The 17,771-nt window shown below is 51.2% G+C and overlaps 6 protein-coding genes across 6 annotated transcripts; 2 read left to right on the top strand and 4 right to left on the bottom strand.

Moving 5' to 3' along the window:
• Positions 1 to 68: 68 nt before the first annotated feature.
• N7506_009735 (isopenicillin N synthase family dioxygenase) lies at positions 69 to 1,286 on the bottom strand (the record flags this gene model as incomplete). The annotated part of the gene is made up of 3 exons (XM_056959028.1): positions 69 to 113; positions 250 to 845; positions 914 to 1,286. 3 exons carry the CDS (start codon positions 1,284 to 1,286, stop codon positions 69 to 71), a joined length of 1,014 nt encoding a protein of 337 aa, XP_056808418.1.
• A 403-nt stretch (positions 1,287 to 1,689) lies between these two features.
• On the top strand, positions 1,690 to 3,656 carry N7506_009734 (nucleobase cation symporter-1 family protein; the record flags this gene model as incomplete). Its single annotated transcript, XM_056959027.1, has 6 exons — positions 1,690 to 2,129; positions 2,195 to 2,299; positions 2,353 to 2,728; positions 2,780 to 2,922; positions 2,968 to 3,038; positions 3,103 to 3,656. 6 exons carry the CDS (start codon positions 1,690 to 1,692, stop codon positions 3,654 to 3,656), a joined length of 1,689 nt encoding a protein of 562 aa, XP_056808417.1.
• A 337-nt stretch (positions 3,657 to 3,993) lies between these two features.
• N7506_009733 (uncharacterized protein) lies at positions 3,994 to 8,926 on the bottom strand (the record flags this gene model as incomplete). The annotated part of the gene is made up of 4 exons (XM_056959026.1): positions 3,994 to 7,439; positions 7,854 to 7,904; positions 7,971 to 8,601; positions 8,663 to 8,926. Coding segments are annotated over 4 exons (4,392 nt in total), but the record flags the coding sequence as incomplete, so codon positions are not given.
• Positions 8,927 to 9,989: 1,063 nt separating this feature from the next.
• Positions 9,990 to 10,992, bottom strand: N7506_009732 (putative mitochondrial methylglutaconyl-CoA hydratase (Auh); the record flags this gene model as incomplete). The annotated part of the gene is made up of 2 exons (XM_056959025.1): positions 9,990 to 10,560; positions 10,628 to 10,992. 2 exons carry the CDS (start codon positions 10,990 to 10,992, stop codon positions 9,990 to 9,992), a joined length of 936 nt encoding a protein of 311 aa, XP_056808415.1.
• Positions 10,993 to 11,255: 263 nt separating this feature from the next.
• On the bottom strand, positions 11,256 to 14,418 carry N7506_009731 (uncharacterized protein; the record flags this gene model as incomplete). The annotated part of the gene is made up of 2 exons (XM_056959024.1): positions 11,256 to 14,291; positions 14,380 to 14,418. The coding sequence occupies 2 exons, from the start codon at positions 14,416 to 14,418 to the stop codon at positions 11,256 to 11,258; spliced, it is 3,075 nt and encodes a 1,024-aa protein (XP_056808414.1).
• Positions 14,419 to 14,991: 573 nt separating this feature from the next.
• On the top strand, positions 14,992 to 17,516 carry N7506_009730 (uncharacterized protein; the record flags this gene model as incomplete). The annotated part of the gene is made up of 4 exons (XM_056959023.1): positions 14,992 to 15,185; positions 15,246 to 16,171; positions 16,206 to 16,874; positions 16,921 to 17,516. 4 exons carry the CDS (start codon positions 14,992 to 14,994, stop codon positions 17,514 to 17,516), a joined length of 2,385 nt encoding a protein of 794 aa, XP_056808413.1.
• Between the last annotated feature and the right edge of the window lie 255 nt (positions 17,517 to 17,771).

Here is a 17,771-nt window from a genome sequence, read left to right as displayed (position 1 = left end):
CGAGATGTCTGATGACGGATTGTTGGGTTGTGTTTATTTCAGAAATAGATCAGCTTGTCCATCATGTGCTAAGGGGGCTTGACGGTGGCAAGCGCGAGCCTTCTTCGATGCCACTGAGATCCGAGTTAGAGTCAGAGACCTTGAGTCCAAGATATGGAAGAAGGAAGGATGCAATACCTGTCCACACGATATGGGCTCATAAAGTGCAGGATGAGCTTCGTCAATACACGAAGGCACGACCTTACACACCGAATCCGCATTGAACCCCAAGAAAAAGGGCATCGAATACCGCGATGTAGACTGGCGATTATAAACCCGGTGTACAGTCGACTTGAACCTATCATTAGAAAGACGTTGCAAGAAATCCCCAATATTCACCACCAGCGTCCCACTAATCGGTCGAGCATCCAGCCACTCATCGTTAGCAGACAAGACCTGCAACCCGCCCGACATATCTTGCCATAACAGAGTAATGCACTGAATATCAGTATGAGAGCCAATACCGACATCGATATTCCCATTATTTTCTTGCAGTTCCTCCGCCGGCGTTGCGGGGTAATGCACAAAGAGCCCGTCTGCACCGGGTGTGGTAGTCACCGAGTCAAAGTAATCTTCCGGCATATCTAGCGCGAGAGCAAAGATGCGAATCATCTTCCGCGCGAGCGTGAGACGCCGACGATAAAAGTCGACGGTTGTCTCGCGGAATCCCGGGAGATGGGATGTTTCAGACCAGGGGAAGTCAACGTTTTCATCGGAGAATCTCCCATCGGCAAGAAGACTTTCTGGATCTGAGATTGTCGGGTCATTTTTGGGATTATAGCGAATTGAAAATGTTTCCTTCCGGTCTGAGTCCGGGAATGTCAGCCATGGTGATGTATGCTGACCGGGCTGGCATATGGGGAAAATCAATTACCTAGTGTCTCGGATTTGTTGATTTGAGTAGTTCCCAGTCCATGCCAGCCATCTGAGAGCTTTGATTTCTTACTCGAAGCCAATTCTTTCATTTCGCTTGGCTGGTTGAAGAAGGCCTGTGCTTGCGACAGAGCGCTTTGAATCACTTCCTCTGGGATACCATGGTTTTCGATATAGAAAAAGCCTGTGTTCTCCGCCGCCGCTTTAATTTGAGCAGCGATGGATTTCCGGTCTTCGAAAGTACCGTCGATCGAGGAGAGGTCGATGACGGGGATCTCGTTCTCCGTTGGCGGGCGGGGAGGTGCAGTTGATACCCGCCGAAACTCTGGCCCATTGAGGGTGAGCAGTTCCACCTGCGTATATTCCGTTGCCATTGAGATGAGAGTCGATATTTAAGAGGTCGAGGGTGAAGATGCGAAATGGGAACCTGTCAAGAGCAAAGTGCCCATGAAGCCATCCTCCCTCTCGATTAGGTGATACCCCCGCCGCTAACCGTCGGCATGATCTCCTGCACAGCGCCCGCTTTCTTGGCTGTGGTGATAAGCCCGTTACATTTGCTCGAATTTCTGCGATTTGAGAAAGATAGGCTCATCACTGGGCTCATGGGTGGTTCACTCACTGCTAATGGTCCATTCACGGTCAGCTTGCCACTCTTATCAGACACTCCAAACAGTCCCCACTCCAGAACAAATAGCCCTAAGAACGGACACTCCCCCCTTGCGCCCGTCTCAACCTCAATACACTTCGCGCTGCACACCTAAATAACCTAATTGAACTATGTCTAAACTATCACGCCTCCACGAGCTGCTCGTGGTGAAAAGAACGGAACGAGATGGCATCCCTCGTCCAGTGAATATGCTAGACAATGACTCTATCCGACCAACCTCACTCAAAGATCGCACCTGGACACAACTCACTTACATCATGTTCTGGTTTTCTGCGACCGCCAATGTCAGTAACTTATATACTGCCTCCACGGGAATGGCGATGGGACTCACGATCTGGGAAGCGATTGGATGTTCCTTCGGTGGGCAAATCCTCGCTGGCTGCTTGATGGCTCTCAACGGGCGTGCCGGAGCAATGTACCGCATTCCCTTCCCTGTCCTTTGTCGCTCCAGTTTTGGCACTTGGGGCGCGCTATGGCCAACATTTAATCGAGCCGTGATGTCCATCGTGTGGAATGGAGTCAATTCGGTTCAAGGCGCGCAATGTCTCTAGTATGCCCATTTCCCCGCGTGGTGTTTTTCAGACCCAACTACTACATACTGATCTGCATAACTAGTGTATTCCTGCATGCCATTTTCCCCTCGATTGAAAATATTCCCGACAAAATGGGTTCAAAATCGGCCTTGACTTCGGCGCAAATGATGTGTTTCTTCATATATTGGTAAAAGTGATCCGCACTTACAAGTGATCATGCTCACTGACATGTCGATCCAGGCTGATTAATTGCGCATTTTTGGTGGTACCAGTGCCGAAGATGAAGTCTCTGGTCTATGTGAAAGTTGCGGTCTATTTCGCTGCGGCCTTTGCTATGCTGGGGTGGACTGTGTCTCTTGCTGGTGGCTCGCTCAAGTCGCTTAATGCACCCTCAACGGTCAAGGGCACCGAGAAAAGCTATCTCATTTTCAGGTTCTTGTTCCTGGGTCTTGCTAGCTGCGGAACTTTTATCTCCAATGCCTCCGATCTTCAACGATATGCTCGAAAGCCAAATGATGTTCTCATTGGGCAAATCGTCAGCTTTCCGATATCCAACTTCCTGGTGGCAATTTTGGGCAATCTTATTGCATCGGCTAGCAAGTCCGTCTTTGGAGAGGTTTGTCTTCCAGCATCCTTGGCAATGAAATAGTCTGACTGATTTTTCTAGCTCATTTGGAATCCACTGGTCTTTTTGGACAGGTTGATGGAAGGAGAGCGATACACCCACGGCAATCGAGCTGCTTGCGCTTTCATTTCCCTAGCCTTCGTCTATTCGACAGTCTTCTCGGCCATCTTCGAGAACTCCATTCCGTAAGTATCTGCATCACTTGTGTAGTCTCATCTAACAGGATACAGGGCCGGAAACGATATCGCAGCTCTCTTGCCAAAGTACATATCCATCAAACGGGGATTCTTCATCTGTGCAGGTACTGACATTTGATTCCGCTCTTGCACGTTCACAACATGAACTAACTAACAATTGTCCCTTAGTCTTCTCATATGCAATCTGCCCTTGGTACCTCTTATCCTCAGCCTCCATTTTCATTACCTTCCTGTCCTCCTACCAAATCTTCCTATCAGCAATTGCTGGAATTCTCATATGCGACTACTACCTCATTCGACGGGGACTTCTCAACGTCCCAGCGTTATATGTTTCAAACTCAACCCCCTACAGATTTTTCCACGGCTTCAACCCTCGAGCCTTCATCGCTTATCTGGTCGCTGTTGCGCCGAACTTCTACGGATTTCTGCATCAGATGGGAGTCAAGGCGCCTCTGGGAATTCAGCGGTTTTACTTTATCGCTTATCCGACAGGTCTGATCGTTGGATTTGTTGTCTACTATCTAACATGTTTGGCTTCTGCTCCGCCTGATATGCGGAAATCCCGTGGCTGGATGGAGCCTAAGGACTTCGTGGAAGATGAAGATCTTGCCACGGATCCTGAGTTCACCATTCATGCGGTTGATATGACACCTGGTGTTGTTGAGAAGGGTGATATCTCGGTCACTGAATCGCCACCTAGCAAGCAGGGTTCTTTTTCCTGAGACCTGCCCTTATGAAACAGTTCAAACTTGCGATAATAATATCTACCTATCATATTGATGTCTAGCGAGAAGCCCAGTTATGTTATCCTTGCTTCCCGAGTTCTTTCTTGCAAATCAACTTCATGAAATCTCTGAATGAACGCCATATTTCCGGGTATAATATACATTCCAATATACCGAAGTCGAATGCAATTTTGGAAGCAAAGATGAAATCACGATAGAAAATCAACAAATAGCGGCATGTCCACACGTATATTCCAATGCAAGATGAGTAAAAATAAAAGAACACAAATGGGAAAAATATGACAATACAAACAATCCAACTCCAAAATGACCTCTATGAAAGCCGAACACCCAGCCCCGCGAAATTCGGACGTGGAGGCGAGCTTCCACTCCGTGGACGAGACGCCCGAGCTTCAACTTGATGCGCAGGCGCATAGATATGACCATCATGCTGAAACAAAGGACCCGACACATTGGGATGATAAAGCTGGTATTGTGAAGGATGCAAGGGCGGCTGGAGTCTAGCAGACTCATGCAATCTATGATGCGGGTCTCGAACATCCACACGATGTCCACCAAAATGCAAATATTGAGATGTTTCATATTCAGGGTCCCAGCCTGGATCTAGAAACTTCACTCGCTCGTCCATGGAGCTCAAGCGTCGATGTTGTGGTACGCCTGCGTACAATGGATCTGACTGGATGCCATTGCTCATTGGAAGATCACTGGTCCAACTGCCGCCGAGCATTTGTTGCTGCTCTGTGGCTGTCATTGGGCCAGGGATGGGATCTGGCTGTTGAGTGAAGCTGGGGAAGGGTGAGAACCGTGGTGGGTAGCGGACGGGCTCGGTGGCCCATGATTGATGCGAGAATGCAGATGAGTTTCGAGACATTGGTCCCGGGACTAGACGCTCTGGGGCAGATCCTACCGGTGCAGTATAATCTGATGGGGGTGGTAATGCGCCAGGCATGATTACTGATGGATGGGATGGAGTTATGGAGTCCGATGCGAGTTGAGAGGATCTTCTGCGGCGTGGGCGCGTGATGGATATGTCTTCGTCGTAGGGTAGCGGTGGTGGAATGGGGATGAGAGTTGGTACGCTTGCAGACAGGCTTTGAGGAGGCTCGAGCTGTGCAATTGAGGCACGCCGAGAAGGTGCTCGAGACCCAGGTGCTGTGTGGAAGTCCACACCACCCATTGGATGGCCGAATACTTCCATTCCAGACTCGCTGTAAGTGAGCCGGCTCATTGGTTCCATCAGCTCCTGGGGTGTCCACTCGTGGGACAATGGTGATGCAAAGGCATAGCCCGCTCGCCCGTCAAGAGATTCGATAGAAGGCTTCATTTGCAGACCGCTGGAGTGGTCTAGAGCCCGAGATACTGGAACCGACGATGGGCGCTTGACTGCAGACTCTACCTCTGAGATGCGTCGAGTAGCGAGATTGTCATATTTTGGCAAACCCAGCAAACTATCTTTGATCACCTCGTTATTCATCGGCGGAGTGACTGTAGGGTTGAGGTTTTCGGGTTGAGCTCGTGGCCTACTCGACTGACGGACCGCGACTAGCGCCTTTTCTGCCTCTGAACCTGTCGAGAATCCCCGTGTATCTGAAGATGGTGAACGGCTTGATGAACCAAGTCCTTGAATCGAAGAAACTTCAGCCAATGGGATGTCAAATTTGGTGTCTCTAAAGCGATCCCCCCTGAACGGTCCGCTGATTCTCCTGCCTGATGCTCTTTCTTTAGAAAGCTTCCGCTTCTGGGGTAGATTGGTTGAATTCCAGCCTGATTGAGCAGATTGAGCAGATAGACCTGGTGAACTCAATGATGGGGGCGAAAGATCTGGTTTCTCCGTAGCCTGACTGGCCTGCGATAGAGCCGGAGAGATTCGAAACCCACCTTTAGCCTCTCCATCTGTCTCATAGCCCTCTTCAGACTCATACCCAGCTCGTCTGAAAATATGTGGAGGAAATAGCTCCAATTTGAACCGAGGCGGGCCAACCATCTGCTCAGGAGATTCGGCTCGAGGCGTCCCGAGATCACTGAAGTTGAAAGTAGATCTTCGAGACAACCCGCCCCCGGCAGAGGATTCTCGATAGGATGAAGAAGAGCTGCTTGATCGGTCAAATACCGACTTCTGGTGACGGGTCAGATGCTGCGAGGAACTCGGAGACATGTCCTGAATGCGCTTGCTAATCTTTTTCAACAACTGCTGCAGTAATGCTCGTGTTTTCCAAAGCCTTGGAGAATGAAAACTCATTGACGCTTTCTTTGGATACTGCTCGGCGAGTCGAGAAGCGTGGGTTTCGTATTCTCGATAGTCTCGGATCAAGCCACAATCAGGGTATGCATCCATCCTGTCGACGGCTACTTCGTAAGACTTGATGAGGAACTTTGTAGCAGTCATCAACCACATGTCAAAGTAACCATCTTCGCCCTTCCTCAGGACACCCTTCAACTCTTCATCCTGGATCCGCAATTCATCACGACAGAATCCTTGCACGACGCTATGGATCTTGATAACATCCACAGCTGATCCTTGGCGGTAATTCGAGAAGAACTCCTCCTGGCTGCTTTCAGTCAATGACTCAGAGAGATCTGGAAGCATTTTGGCATCCGAGTCGGAGCTATGCATGGAAGACCTTTGCTGGAAGACATCCGCATCCGAAGTTCGCTCGATCAAGCCGTAGTGAATCAGAGTCCCAAGTGTAGTATCTAGATCAGGAACATCCCCTTTTCTGGCACTGGTCTGAATCTCCATGCCCTGTTCGGTCATCACGCTTCTTCCTAGATCCAAGAGGCCCACTGGTACCTGGTGGCCGAGGAATGAGAGTAGGTTGATTAAACGGAGCGCTTGTTCTTCCTTTGATCGAAACAGATCATTCATGATGCTCAAGAACGGCTCTGCGAGCTTTTTATCAGTCACCTGTGACTTAACATGATATTTTTCAATCGGTTTTCCAGTTGCATTCAGGCGGTGCCCGATCGCATGAATTGCCAGAGGAAGGCATTCGTAATACTCAACTATCCGAGTAGCCTTGAGAACCTGCTCAGGCGTAGGTCGTGTGATCCCTAGGTCTTTGAACAAGAGTTTGCAAGCATCATCAACTTGCAACCGGGGGATCATCAAACAGTATGGCTCGTATAGCCTCTGCTTTTTCCGCAGCGTCGTGTCGACCGATGTATATATGATGCTGCAATTCTTATTCCAAGGCAAAAAGTTCCTGAAAAGATTGATTTCGTCTTCATCGGTGAAAGTGATACCGTCGAAGACGAGAAGCCAGTCTTGGCGATTTTGCAGCCAGTTGCGAACTTCATTCACGTATGTGTTGGCTGGATTGTAGTTTGCGTCGGTGATTTGTATTTTCTCTATCAGATGAGCTGCTTGTGCAATTTCCCAGAAACACTTGGATGAGGCTTCACGAGACTTGGAATCAATCCAGAAGATCCCGCCGGGGTAGCAGTCACGCTGCGTGAAGACATACTGTCTTGCGAGATGGGTCTTTCCAGAACCTGGAACGCCGGATATCAAAATAGCCATGGTTCGCTTTGCTCGTGCCTTGGCTTTGTAGAGTCTATTATGCAAAATGTCGAGTTCCTTTTGCATGCCGAAGAAAGTAGCATTTGGATGGAAGCCTGGGGGTGCCACGAATAGAGGAGGCTCATTCCCATTATTGGAATAGTGTGAGAGTTGAAGAAGGCCACTATTTCCCATGTCTGAAACTGGGGAATTGCGGCCCTCCGATGCAGGGGCGCGTGGTAGTGTTGGTACAGATTGGCCTATTGGAAAGAAGTCAGCATATGTGACTTGAGGGGGTAAAGGAGCCATCTCGGATTAATCAAGCCAATGCCAATTATTTAGAGACATGAGATAGGAGCCCCCCGGAGTTGAGACCATCAAGCTAAGGACAGGAAGCGAGAAGCAAACAGGAATGTAGTGTAGCAAGATATAAAATAGATTCGGAAAAGATACATAACCTCTTCCCGGTGACAATCCGAGCAAAAGGGCTGGAATGCCCTGGTGAGCCAGAGCGAAGTATTCAGAACCAGCAAGAACCCTGGAACAGAGCAAAAAGCAAAAAGCAAAAATCGACCGCATCGCCAAACAGATCCCTCAAACGGGAGGCTCCTCAATCTCATATTCCCTCAATGTGACATTCGCTTCCGGTCCTGGCAGGAGGTGCGAGGGCCTACCAATTCTGTTCAAATCGGGCATGCTTCGATTGGTTGAGTCTTCAGTTCCTTCTGCACCTGTCAGTTCAAAGGCCGAATATTACCCCCACGAACCGTGAGACAGAGTGGAAAACGTACCATCGTATATTTCCCTCGCTTTGGCTCTCTTCTCTTGTGTACGAACGTTCCTCTCCTCCACCCAGCGTGCTGAAATTACAGCAGGAGCCTGGCGAGAATAACGAAGAATGGCTTCTGCCACTGCTTCGTAGCCTGCAGCATTATCGTCATCGAACTTGCACATATGGCTGTGGTCGGCTTCAATTCCCATCCGCTCAACACCGTCCATGTAGGGTGCCGCTGAGTGCTCGTCGACGATCACCTCCCGGGTACCATGTACATCGGTGGATCGTGTCTCGTGGAAGAAGTAGATATGGAATCGGCCCATGATATCGACGAACAAGCTGTTTATATGCTGCAGAGTCTCGTTGTTAGCCCGTAGGGTTTTGACAAGCTGCGGAGAGCTCTCCAGGAACTTCTTTGGGAGGACCGCATTGCATATGTTGTTTAGCAGCAGACCCCATTTAGCGATATCGGATCCGTTGTGGGGGGTGCCGAGGAAGAGAATCCCAAAGGTTGAGACGTAGACCGAGCGTAGATGTTCGGTCTTTTCGTTTGAGAGACTGCGAGAGTATATAAGGGCACGCTTCACGACCAGTCCTCCCAGTGAGTGGCAGATGAATATGATGGGTCGGTTGGTGCCGTTTCGCAACTATAAAAACTATGAGATACGGTTTGATCCAGTGTGTTCTCGTCGGAGATCAAAGACTTACATTTCGGTTGGCTGCCAGACTTGAAGCAAGTGTCTCAGCATGACTCACAACCGTGTCTCGAGAAACTCCATCTGTGAAGGCAGTAACGTTTGCGTTGTAGCCGTATGTGAGGATCCGCGGGCGTTGAGCAGCGAGGATGTCTGGTAGTAGATCAACCGGCCAGAAACAACCGGTATTCTTGCTAGTCCAAGAGTTCTGGGGGTGGCCGTTGAGGCCATGCACAAAGACAATATCGATCGTTGGTTCGTCACGCGGAGTATAGATCTGCGTCAAGCCGAACTGCTTGATGAGAGGGGGGGGCGGGGGCCAGTCATCACAAAAGAGTCAAGATCAAAGACAGTATCAGGACTCTATAGCCATGACTTTTGTAACATCTGAAGAAGAGAGAAAGAGAACATCAGAACCAGCCGACTTGAGTCTTATAATATACGGCCCAGGTGACTCCCGGGTGACTGGGGTGATTGGGGGTGACGGAGAGCCCTGGGGCAGTGTTCCCCTGACCCAAGTCACCCGGACTATTCTGTCCTGCAGCGTAGATCCATGGGGTTTTCTGCATCGGTAGAGGGCTCCGGCGACGGGCCGTGTGCTGAGAGTTGAGTTGTTGCTGGGTTCTACGCCCTGTGGTAGTTCGCCCTAACCCTCCATTGGTTAGCTTCACCCGCTCCAAAACACAGCCCAGGTACCCTGCCACTTAGATCTTTAGATATTTTTGTTTCTTTCTGTGTTTCTGCCTGTGTTTCTGCCTGTGTTTCTGCCTGTGTTTCGAAGAAGTGAGTCATTGGACAAATCGGGAAATTGTTCCTGGAAAGGCGCATATAGATCCTGACTTGGAACAGAGGGGCCTTTCAGTGCCGATATAGAGTAACCTTGGAACCCTCTTGGAACCACCTTCCGATTAATTTTCAACCTCAGGTCATTCTGAGATCCGAACCACTCGATCTCCTGTAGCGGTGATCTATGACTGAGCCTATGACTACGGCGATGACTACATATAGGGCACGGAAGCAGAAGACCTGACTCGGGGTATGTAGGCTCCCAGCAATCTACCACCTGGGGAAGTCTGAGCATGCTGTAATGGAACCTCTGAACTTGATTTGCCATGTAGATGACATCCGATGATCAGGCACCAAGTCCACATGATGGCTCCGAAGTATGCGGGTAGAGTGACCGGATCTATAAGCGGACTTGGTAGCTCATTATATGAGCCTGACATCGCTTTCGGCTTCTCCCAATACTTGCGAATGCTGGTTCATTTTCCAAGGTACAGTACACATTTTACATTTGGCAGATCCTGACACCTTCATCCTTTCATTCTAGGTGGATATAATTACCGGCCACGGAAAGCCGGCTTCCGCTTCTCGACAAAGGCGCGCAGCGCCTCGTACCGATCATCCGTCTCGACGACTCCCTCGTATGCAGCATTCTCCGCCCGCTCACCCAGGGCATGGGCGTCGACAGCCTGCAGCGCCATCTTGATGGCGATGGGACCACCTTCACAGATATCCAGCGCCAGCTTGATGCTCTCACGCAAGACTCTCTCACGTGCGACGCTTTCCTGGGCTTCTTCCTCGGGCAGCACCTCGACCAGTCTATCACACAGTCCGATGAAGTAAGACTCGGGGCCCGTCACCCGACGGCCAGTCAGGATCATGTCCCGGGCGCGATTCACCCCGACCACGGCAGGCAGTCGGTAGGTACCTCCTGCACCAGGGATGATCGCGAGACGGGTCTCGGGGAGGGCGACAAGGCTGGAGGAAGCGAATACGCGGAGGTGGGTGCAGAGTGCGAGCTCCAGGCCGCCGCCAAGGGCCATGGAGGAGACGGAGGAGATCGTAGGAATTTGAAGGGAGGCGAGGTCTCTGAAAGTGGCGCGGAGCTTGAGGAGGAAGTCTTCGGTTCTGTTGAACGGGTTAGTTGCGCTCTCCTAGGCTAAGTGAGCCTGGGAAATAGGTAGATCGCTCTTACTCGGCCTGCGACATGCCGGCGCGTTCCTTTAAATCTGCGCCGGCGCAGAATGCCGCGTCTGCATTACTGGCAATCACCAACGCGCGGGTTGGGCCATTGCCTCCTTCTGCGGCGATGGCGTCGACTTGCTTCGACAGCGAGTCGAGAAGCTGGCGCGAGATCGCGTTGCGGGCTTTAGGTCGGTTGAGCTGGAGGACACGTACATGCCCTGAGCCTGGGGCTGGGATCTGTTGGATTTTGATGACGTCTTGCTCGGCCTCGGTGCTGTATCGAGAGATGAAGACCCGGGTTGGCACTGCGGTTGCCCGGAGATGGGCAAGGGGTGCGGAGACGCGCACGAGACGCGATGACAGGAAGGATGCCATCGCAATGTATCAATGCCACAGAACGGTAGTAGACTCGACCGTAACAATTACTGGAGGATAAGTGTCAAGTGGAAAAAGTTCTCGGATGTAGGACCTTCGGGTGTGGGGAAAGCTCAGAACAGGCCGACGATTACCGAAACTACGCTCTTGCGCCGTTGAATACTACACATTGTACGGAGTACATAATGGCCATGAAGAACAACGGGATGTTGGGGGGTATCATACACATCTACAAAGATCCTCTAGAATTACACTAATATACATCAGAGGCAATAATCCTCCACTTCCGCATCACTTGGCCAGTCCCAGCCTGTCCGCCTGACAAGGTCGTATGCCTCCTGCACCACGTCCGACGGTACCCGATGGTCAACCGTTCGTTCATGTCGTCGTTCCAAGAACACCCTGATCGCCACAAGGGTCCGGTGCATCATCCTGTCTCCATTCGAGTGTTCATCCGCAGCGTCGCGAAGTACATCAGCTGACTGGCTCATCCACTGCAACAGATGCAACAACCCTTCGTCATCTCCAATCAAGCCCATGGCCCGGACAAATGCATGAAGAGTAGCAGGCGACGGTGTATGAAGGATTGAGGGCACAGAGGGATGAACATCAGATGCACCAGATGCGGCAAACACACTCCGCTCCGCATGCACCGATGTCTTGGAGGCAGGGAGAACAAGATAATCAAACTGGTGTTTCAAGACTTGTAGCGCATGCTGTAGGAAGGCTTCAAAATCATTGTCACCTTCATCTGTGTCCTTGAGGCGGCGAATGCGAGCCTTGTGGATCAACAGGAAACTTTGTTCTGCAGTGCCCGGATATCTGTAGGCTGCATCAATAGCTTTGGTGAACGCTACACAGAGTGTTTGAAAGCCATGATCACCAAGTTCGACATCACGCTGGCGCATCCACCCCAGGATCTTAAGAATCTGATGCCAAGCTAGAATGCGCTGCAGACTTTGAGTTCTGGATCCATGAATTCCCCCAAAATTTCCCCGGGCTAAGGTGGACAGAATATGCTTCCACGCTGGCGGATAGGGACTGCGTCTCAAATTTGTCAACTGAATAGCATGCCACAATGCTAGCGGGTATCGATTGTCCTCTGGATGCTCCCGAGCATGAGCCAGCAAATCAATATTTCGCCCGTCTGGGTGCCCGTGAGCCACGAGGGCGGGGAATCGATCAGCTGTCAGTATGTTGTGGCTGTGGACCACCGAGGTGGCAATGGTTGAATGAGCACACATGAGCTTCACAAATGAAGCAAATATTGAATCAGGCACAGCGTGGAAAGACTCTAGGTCAATTGTGAGGTATTTCCGTGTATCAGCTTGCACCATTGTCAAGGTTGCGACTTGAGAGTCGGTCAGGTCACTGTATGTGAGGTATCGAAGCCCCGAGTGCATCGAAGACGCTGACTGAAGAAGTAAGCTCAGGAAACGACCCGAAGGCCGGAAGCCGTGTGCGAGCATTTGCTCCAAAAATTCATCCAATGTAGGAGGCTCCGTAGGCACATATATGATATCACGGGCGGAAGCCGGTTCAGGATGGACCTCACGACCATCACCTGGGAGAGCAGAGCCTGCGTAGTCGAATCTGTGCTCAACTGCATTTTTCTGGTAGACTAATTTTTCCCCCATCGCAGCGAAGATCGCTCCCTTCGGGGGAAGATTTTGGTTCTCGTAGGCGAGGAAACAAGCCCAGGCTTCACGGATAGTCCTCGTAGCGCGTATTCGCGCAACCCATATCTCGTGGTGATTCGGCTTGAAGGCTTGGGTATCAGGAAGACTGTGCGGGCGACGCACTACAGCCCTCGTCTGTACTGTCGGGCTGTGGTCCGTGTCCCAGCCTGCCAAAATCGAGGATATATCTTCCCAAAGACGACGAGAGTAGCCAGCATCCGCCATTTGCGAAAGAACCTGCATGGCACGGCTGAACATCCCATCATTACCACGTAAAGAGTCGATTCCAAGCTTTTCTTCTTTCCAGGGTGGCCATGACGGAGCTTTTAATTCGGCAGACTGTCGCTCTTCAAATGTCTTCTTGTGAGCTAGTTGAATGGCAACGACTGCTCGGTATCCTTGTCTTGTGACGGGGAGAACGGGTTTATGGGCAGCCATAGACCTCAGTAGCTCGAACTGAGCTTGCTGTTGAATTGGAGTAGAACGATATGGTGATATATTGGTCGGGAGAGAAAGTAGCCAAAGGCACTCGTTGAGTTTTTCGGTCTTCACACGGTCATCATGGCTCCCTTCCTCTGCCGAACCTCGAGCTGCATTTCTTCTTGGCGAGGTAATAAATTGAGCGAATGCACGAGCAACTGCAAGGAGGGCGGGTGGCCACACCCGTCGAGCATGACGTATCAAACGAGCCACTAAAATCATGCAAGTTCCCAAGTCAAGGCTGATATAGCAGTTGTTGGGAAGTGGTTCGGGATCCATCTCAACCGGCTGAGTGGGACTGTCGCTGGGAGGCAGCGGTTGACCGCTCATCAAGTGTAAAGAGTGTATCAAAAGCAAGCGGAAGGTGTGTGCATCAATGTCTTGTTGTCGGAGAAGATGGAGTGTTATAAAGGGTGGAGTAGCCGGACCCGTCGAGTCGGATCGCGCCTTGTCGGTTTCCAACGAGAACAAGCGCACTGCGGCTTCATGGGGGCTGCGGCTTGTCAGGACCCACGCCCAGGAAGTGACATCGGTGCAGGTATAGCCCCGTGAGGCCAGGTATTCGTTATTCGTGTCCCTAAAGACAAGTTGGAGAGCATCATCCAGATCTTTCTCTACACGCGCTGACGGAGCCAGCGAGAGTAAGGGATCGACTTCGCGAATATACTCTCCGAGTATAACCGGCAAGGATGGCTTTTTGGGGCGACCGGCTGTCTTTTGCTCGTTGCGATTGCCAGGGGCGAATTTATGAGGAACGCAATTAATGCTGGTCAATTGATCGCCATGCCCAAGGCTGTGCCCTCCGTTTCGTAGGGCTTTGGAAAGGTATTCAGCGGGTTTCGGCTTGATTTTTCTCGGCTTGACTTCGATCTTCGCACTAGCAGACACGAGCTTTGTTTTCTTGTTTCCGAAGTCCGCCTTCGCGACTGGAGATGCGGATGCATGATGGTCCACAGCTGTAGGTCCATTTGATGTTTGAGAGGGAAAGCGATTCTCCTGAGGCGGTAGAATCTCAATTGGTCGCGAAGCTGGCACGTTGAGGAGTGCAGCGGATTGGAAGGAACGGAGGCTGCCTGGCCGAAAGGCAGATGCAAACGAATGGCGTGAGTTCAATGCAAAGCTATTCGCACGTGGGTTTTCCTAGAGCAATGAGTATTTAGCACAATATTCAATCAACTCATTAGATATTGACAAGGTACTTTATCCAAGCGGCTTTTAATGAGTAGACATGCTCTCCGCCGCGGTGTTCCCGAAAGGCTTCGGGCATGATTGAGGACTGATGACATCCATGAACTTAGTCATGGGTAATAGTGCCTGGACGCCACAGACCCATTCAATAAATCAATAAGCTGGAAGGGACTGGGGGAGGTTGACATCCAAAGCCGAAAAAACATCGGCAGAAAGTTGTGGTCACGTGACGGATCGTCACGGGTTGCGCTTTCGGGATGGCGCGCATTCTGCCCAGGGCGTCAAGACTTGGATGTTTCCCTTGAACACTACCTTTCCTATTGTCCATTGTTCATTCCCTTCAAGTCATTCGAGCTGATTGACACACTGTCCAGAGCTCCATTCACTTTTTTCATTGTGGTATTGGGGCGGGTTTTACCATTCTCTGCACGGTCTGCGCGGTCCCATCAGGATTGATTTGGCCCAGACCAACTTGGACCGGTGTTTGGTGAACCAAACATACTTCTCAACAAGGATTAGGAAGCAAATATTTTCGTCAAAATTATTGACATTCTCTTCATCTGAACTTTCCGATTTCTGAACCCCGTGAAGTCTCATTTGAGGGGACAGCGCTCAACATTCCCAACTTTCAACTCGGCGCAACATCGCAACCATGAGCGCCGACGAAGGTGGAGACACCACCCCGATGTCCACCACACACGACGAACCTCACCAGGACTCGGCTACAATCGCAGGCGCTGGCAAACGAAAGCGTTCCACTCAAGATGACAAGCCCAACGACACCACGGCGCGCGATCAAGCAAATCTCCACGAAACTCTGCGCAATCTAATTGAACTCTTACTGAAGTAAGTTTGGATAAACACCCAAGTTTTCTTTGTTTTGTTCTTCTTGCTGACCTTGGATAGACACGACTCCGATCTCCAACTCCTTTCCTGCCCTTTTCAAAACACAGCCACCAAGCCCCGAGCGAAGCGCGCAAAGGTTTCCGGTGACCAAGACGCCTCCACCATTCGCACGCGTGTCGCTTCGGACAAATACAGTACCTTGCAGGAATTTCTGGCTGACATTGAAAGAGCGTCAGCTGCTGTGATCGAACGCAACCAAACTCAGTCCAATGGCACAAAGGTGGATGGAGCACCTGTGACCGAGGTGGTCAATCAGATTGCAGCCTTCAAAATCCACATGAACAGCCTGATTGGTCAATCTTTCGTCAACCAACCCGAAGTCAAGACAGAGATATCGGAGGACGACAACGATTCGTCGTCAGAGCTTCACGCAATCAATGTCTGCGCTCGAGATGACAAACGCGCCCTGACACTCTTCGGGAACTCCGCGAATCCCAAGCATCTATTCTCGAGTCTCCAAAAATCAGTCAAGGTACCTTTGCAATCTGATTCGGGTCCCGAGAAGTTTGTCGAGGTGCAGGAAGAGCTGCGCGAGGCAGGCTTGCCCAACGGCATCACAACCACCAAAGTCGTTCCCTTCAACCTTGCGGCTACACCAAAACCATCCAAGCGAACATTCGGGGAAGTGTTCGCCCCACGTGAATCACTGTTGAAGCTGGAGCCTCCTCGCAAACGTTCGCACCGGGGCAATGCAGCTACATGGGTGGATCGATTCGATGCTACCTTCGACTCCAGGAACTTCTTGGGTGAGCGGAGCAATTATTGCCTCGCGCCTCTTCCCTCTACACAGTGGCTCCAATACGGCGGAGTCACCTCATCGCCATCATACTGGGACCGCGTGGAAAAGCAGCACGGAGATCCGGACATTGCTCACAGGCATGGGGATCCCGCTCTATGGAATGGCCCTGACGTCTCTGCTTTTCTGGGTGTGTTCTCTTCATTTGCGCCTTCTTACGACAGCTCCGGCGCAATTGTACAGCTCGCTTCGAAGGATGCTGTCTGGTGGGGCCAACGGGGGGGCACACCGCGTTAACACTTTACTCTCGATACCATACGAAGGAGAAGGAGAGGAAGAAAACACAGAGGCTGTGCGTCCAGGCAACATCGGTGACCTTGATGAGAGTATCTTGGATGAAATGGTTACATCCTTCAATGCGGAAGACTTTGCCGCGAACCTTGACGATACCAAAGCCAATGGCGATGTCGATGATGAAACCAAAACCGTCAACGAACTGCTTGGTGATGTTTCTGATCTACTCAACACACTGAGCTCCTATCAACGCCTGCGAAGTCTCAACCCTCCGACGGGTCAACAAGGCCCCGAGGCAGATGAAACCCCCGTGACTGACGAATCAAACACCCCATCCGATGCAGAGTTTGGTGTGTATGAGACATTAAAGGCCAGCCTGGTGGCAGTCATCAGCAATCTTCCACCTTATGCTGTTGCCAAGTTGGATGGCCACCAACTCGCTGAATTGAACATCAGCCAAAGAATTGTGATCGAGACTCCCGACTACAATGGTACCATGGAGAAAGATGACTACACTCTGTCTCAAGAACGAGCAGCAGCCTTAGTTGCAGCTGCGAACGCTGCAGGCCGAACAGCAACGCCCTCCTCGGCACGGCCCAGTTACCCTGGATCTCACGCTGGCTATAATCAACGTGCTTTTGCTAGCAACAACCGAGTCCCTCAACCCCAAGCAGGCTTCCAGGCTACGCCACAACCCCCCACGCCAGCCTTCAGCGCCAAACACATACGCCCATGCTTATAGCGCGGGCCGTCCTCCAAGCACACCCAGCCAGCGTCCCGCAAACACCCCTCAGTACTCGCAAGGAACCCCACAGTATGGCCAAGGCAGCCAGGCTCCGTACCAACGTCCTTCGTCCAACGGGTATCTCCCTGGACAAGCATCAGCTCAAGGTACCCCACAACCTTACACCCCACGACCGGGACAGCCTACCGCATATAACGGAACCCCGCAGGGTCGAATTCCCTACGCCACTGCCACCGCAAACTCGACCCAACGACCTCCGACCTCGAGCCAGACCCCTGGACAACCCGGCTACGTGAATTCCGCTGCCGCGGCCACATACTCTCGCAGTGCAGCAGAACAAGCTGCATTGATGGACCGCAATAAGGCACAACTGGCGGCTCGTCAGACCCGACACAGCCCTTCCACCCCACAACCTCAGGGTCTTGATCCCCGTGCCTCGCAGGAAGGCAGTGCTACCCCAGGCGCCAAGCAGAACGGCACACCTCTTTCGACATAATTCTCGATACCCACTTCTTTCTTTGGTGTGACTCAATACAATCATTTGGAGTTGGTGTTCAAATCGCAAAAGTTCTTGCTTTTTGAGAGGTCCACTTCCTGTCCTCTACCATCAGCATCATGATTCGTTCGGTACGCATCCGTTACCATCCTCCGCTTCAAATCTCAAGCTTTGGAAGCGATTCACGTTTTTGACTTCTCCCTGTGTTTTTAATGAACCTCTTTGTCTGGTGTTTGTATGATTTTGTTTAACTCG

This window comes from Penicillium brevicompactum, assembly GCF_028827555.1.
Source record: "Penicillium brevicompactum strain IBT 35665 chromosome Unknown utg000006l_segment0_segment0, whole genome shotgun sequence".
Taxonomy (NCBI): Eukaryota; Fungi; Ascomycota; class Eurotiomycetes; order Eurotiales; family Aspergillaceae; genus Penicillium; species Penicillium brevicompactum.
Note: the sequence above shows the minus strand (reverse complement) of the source record. Positions and strands in the feature narration are given on the sequence as shown.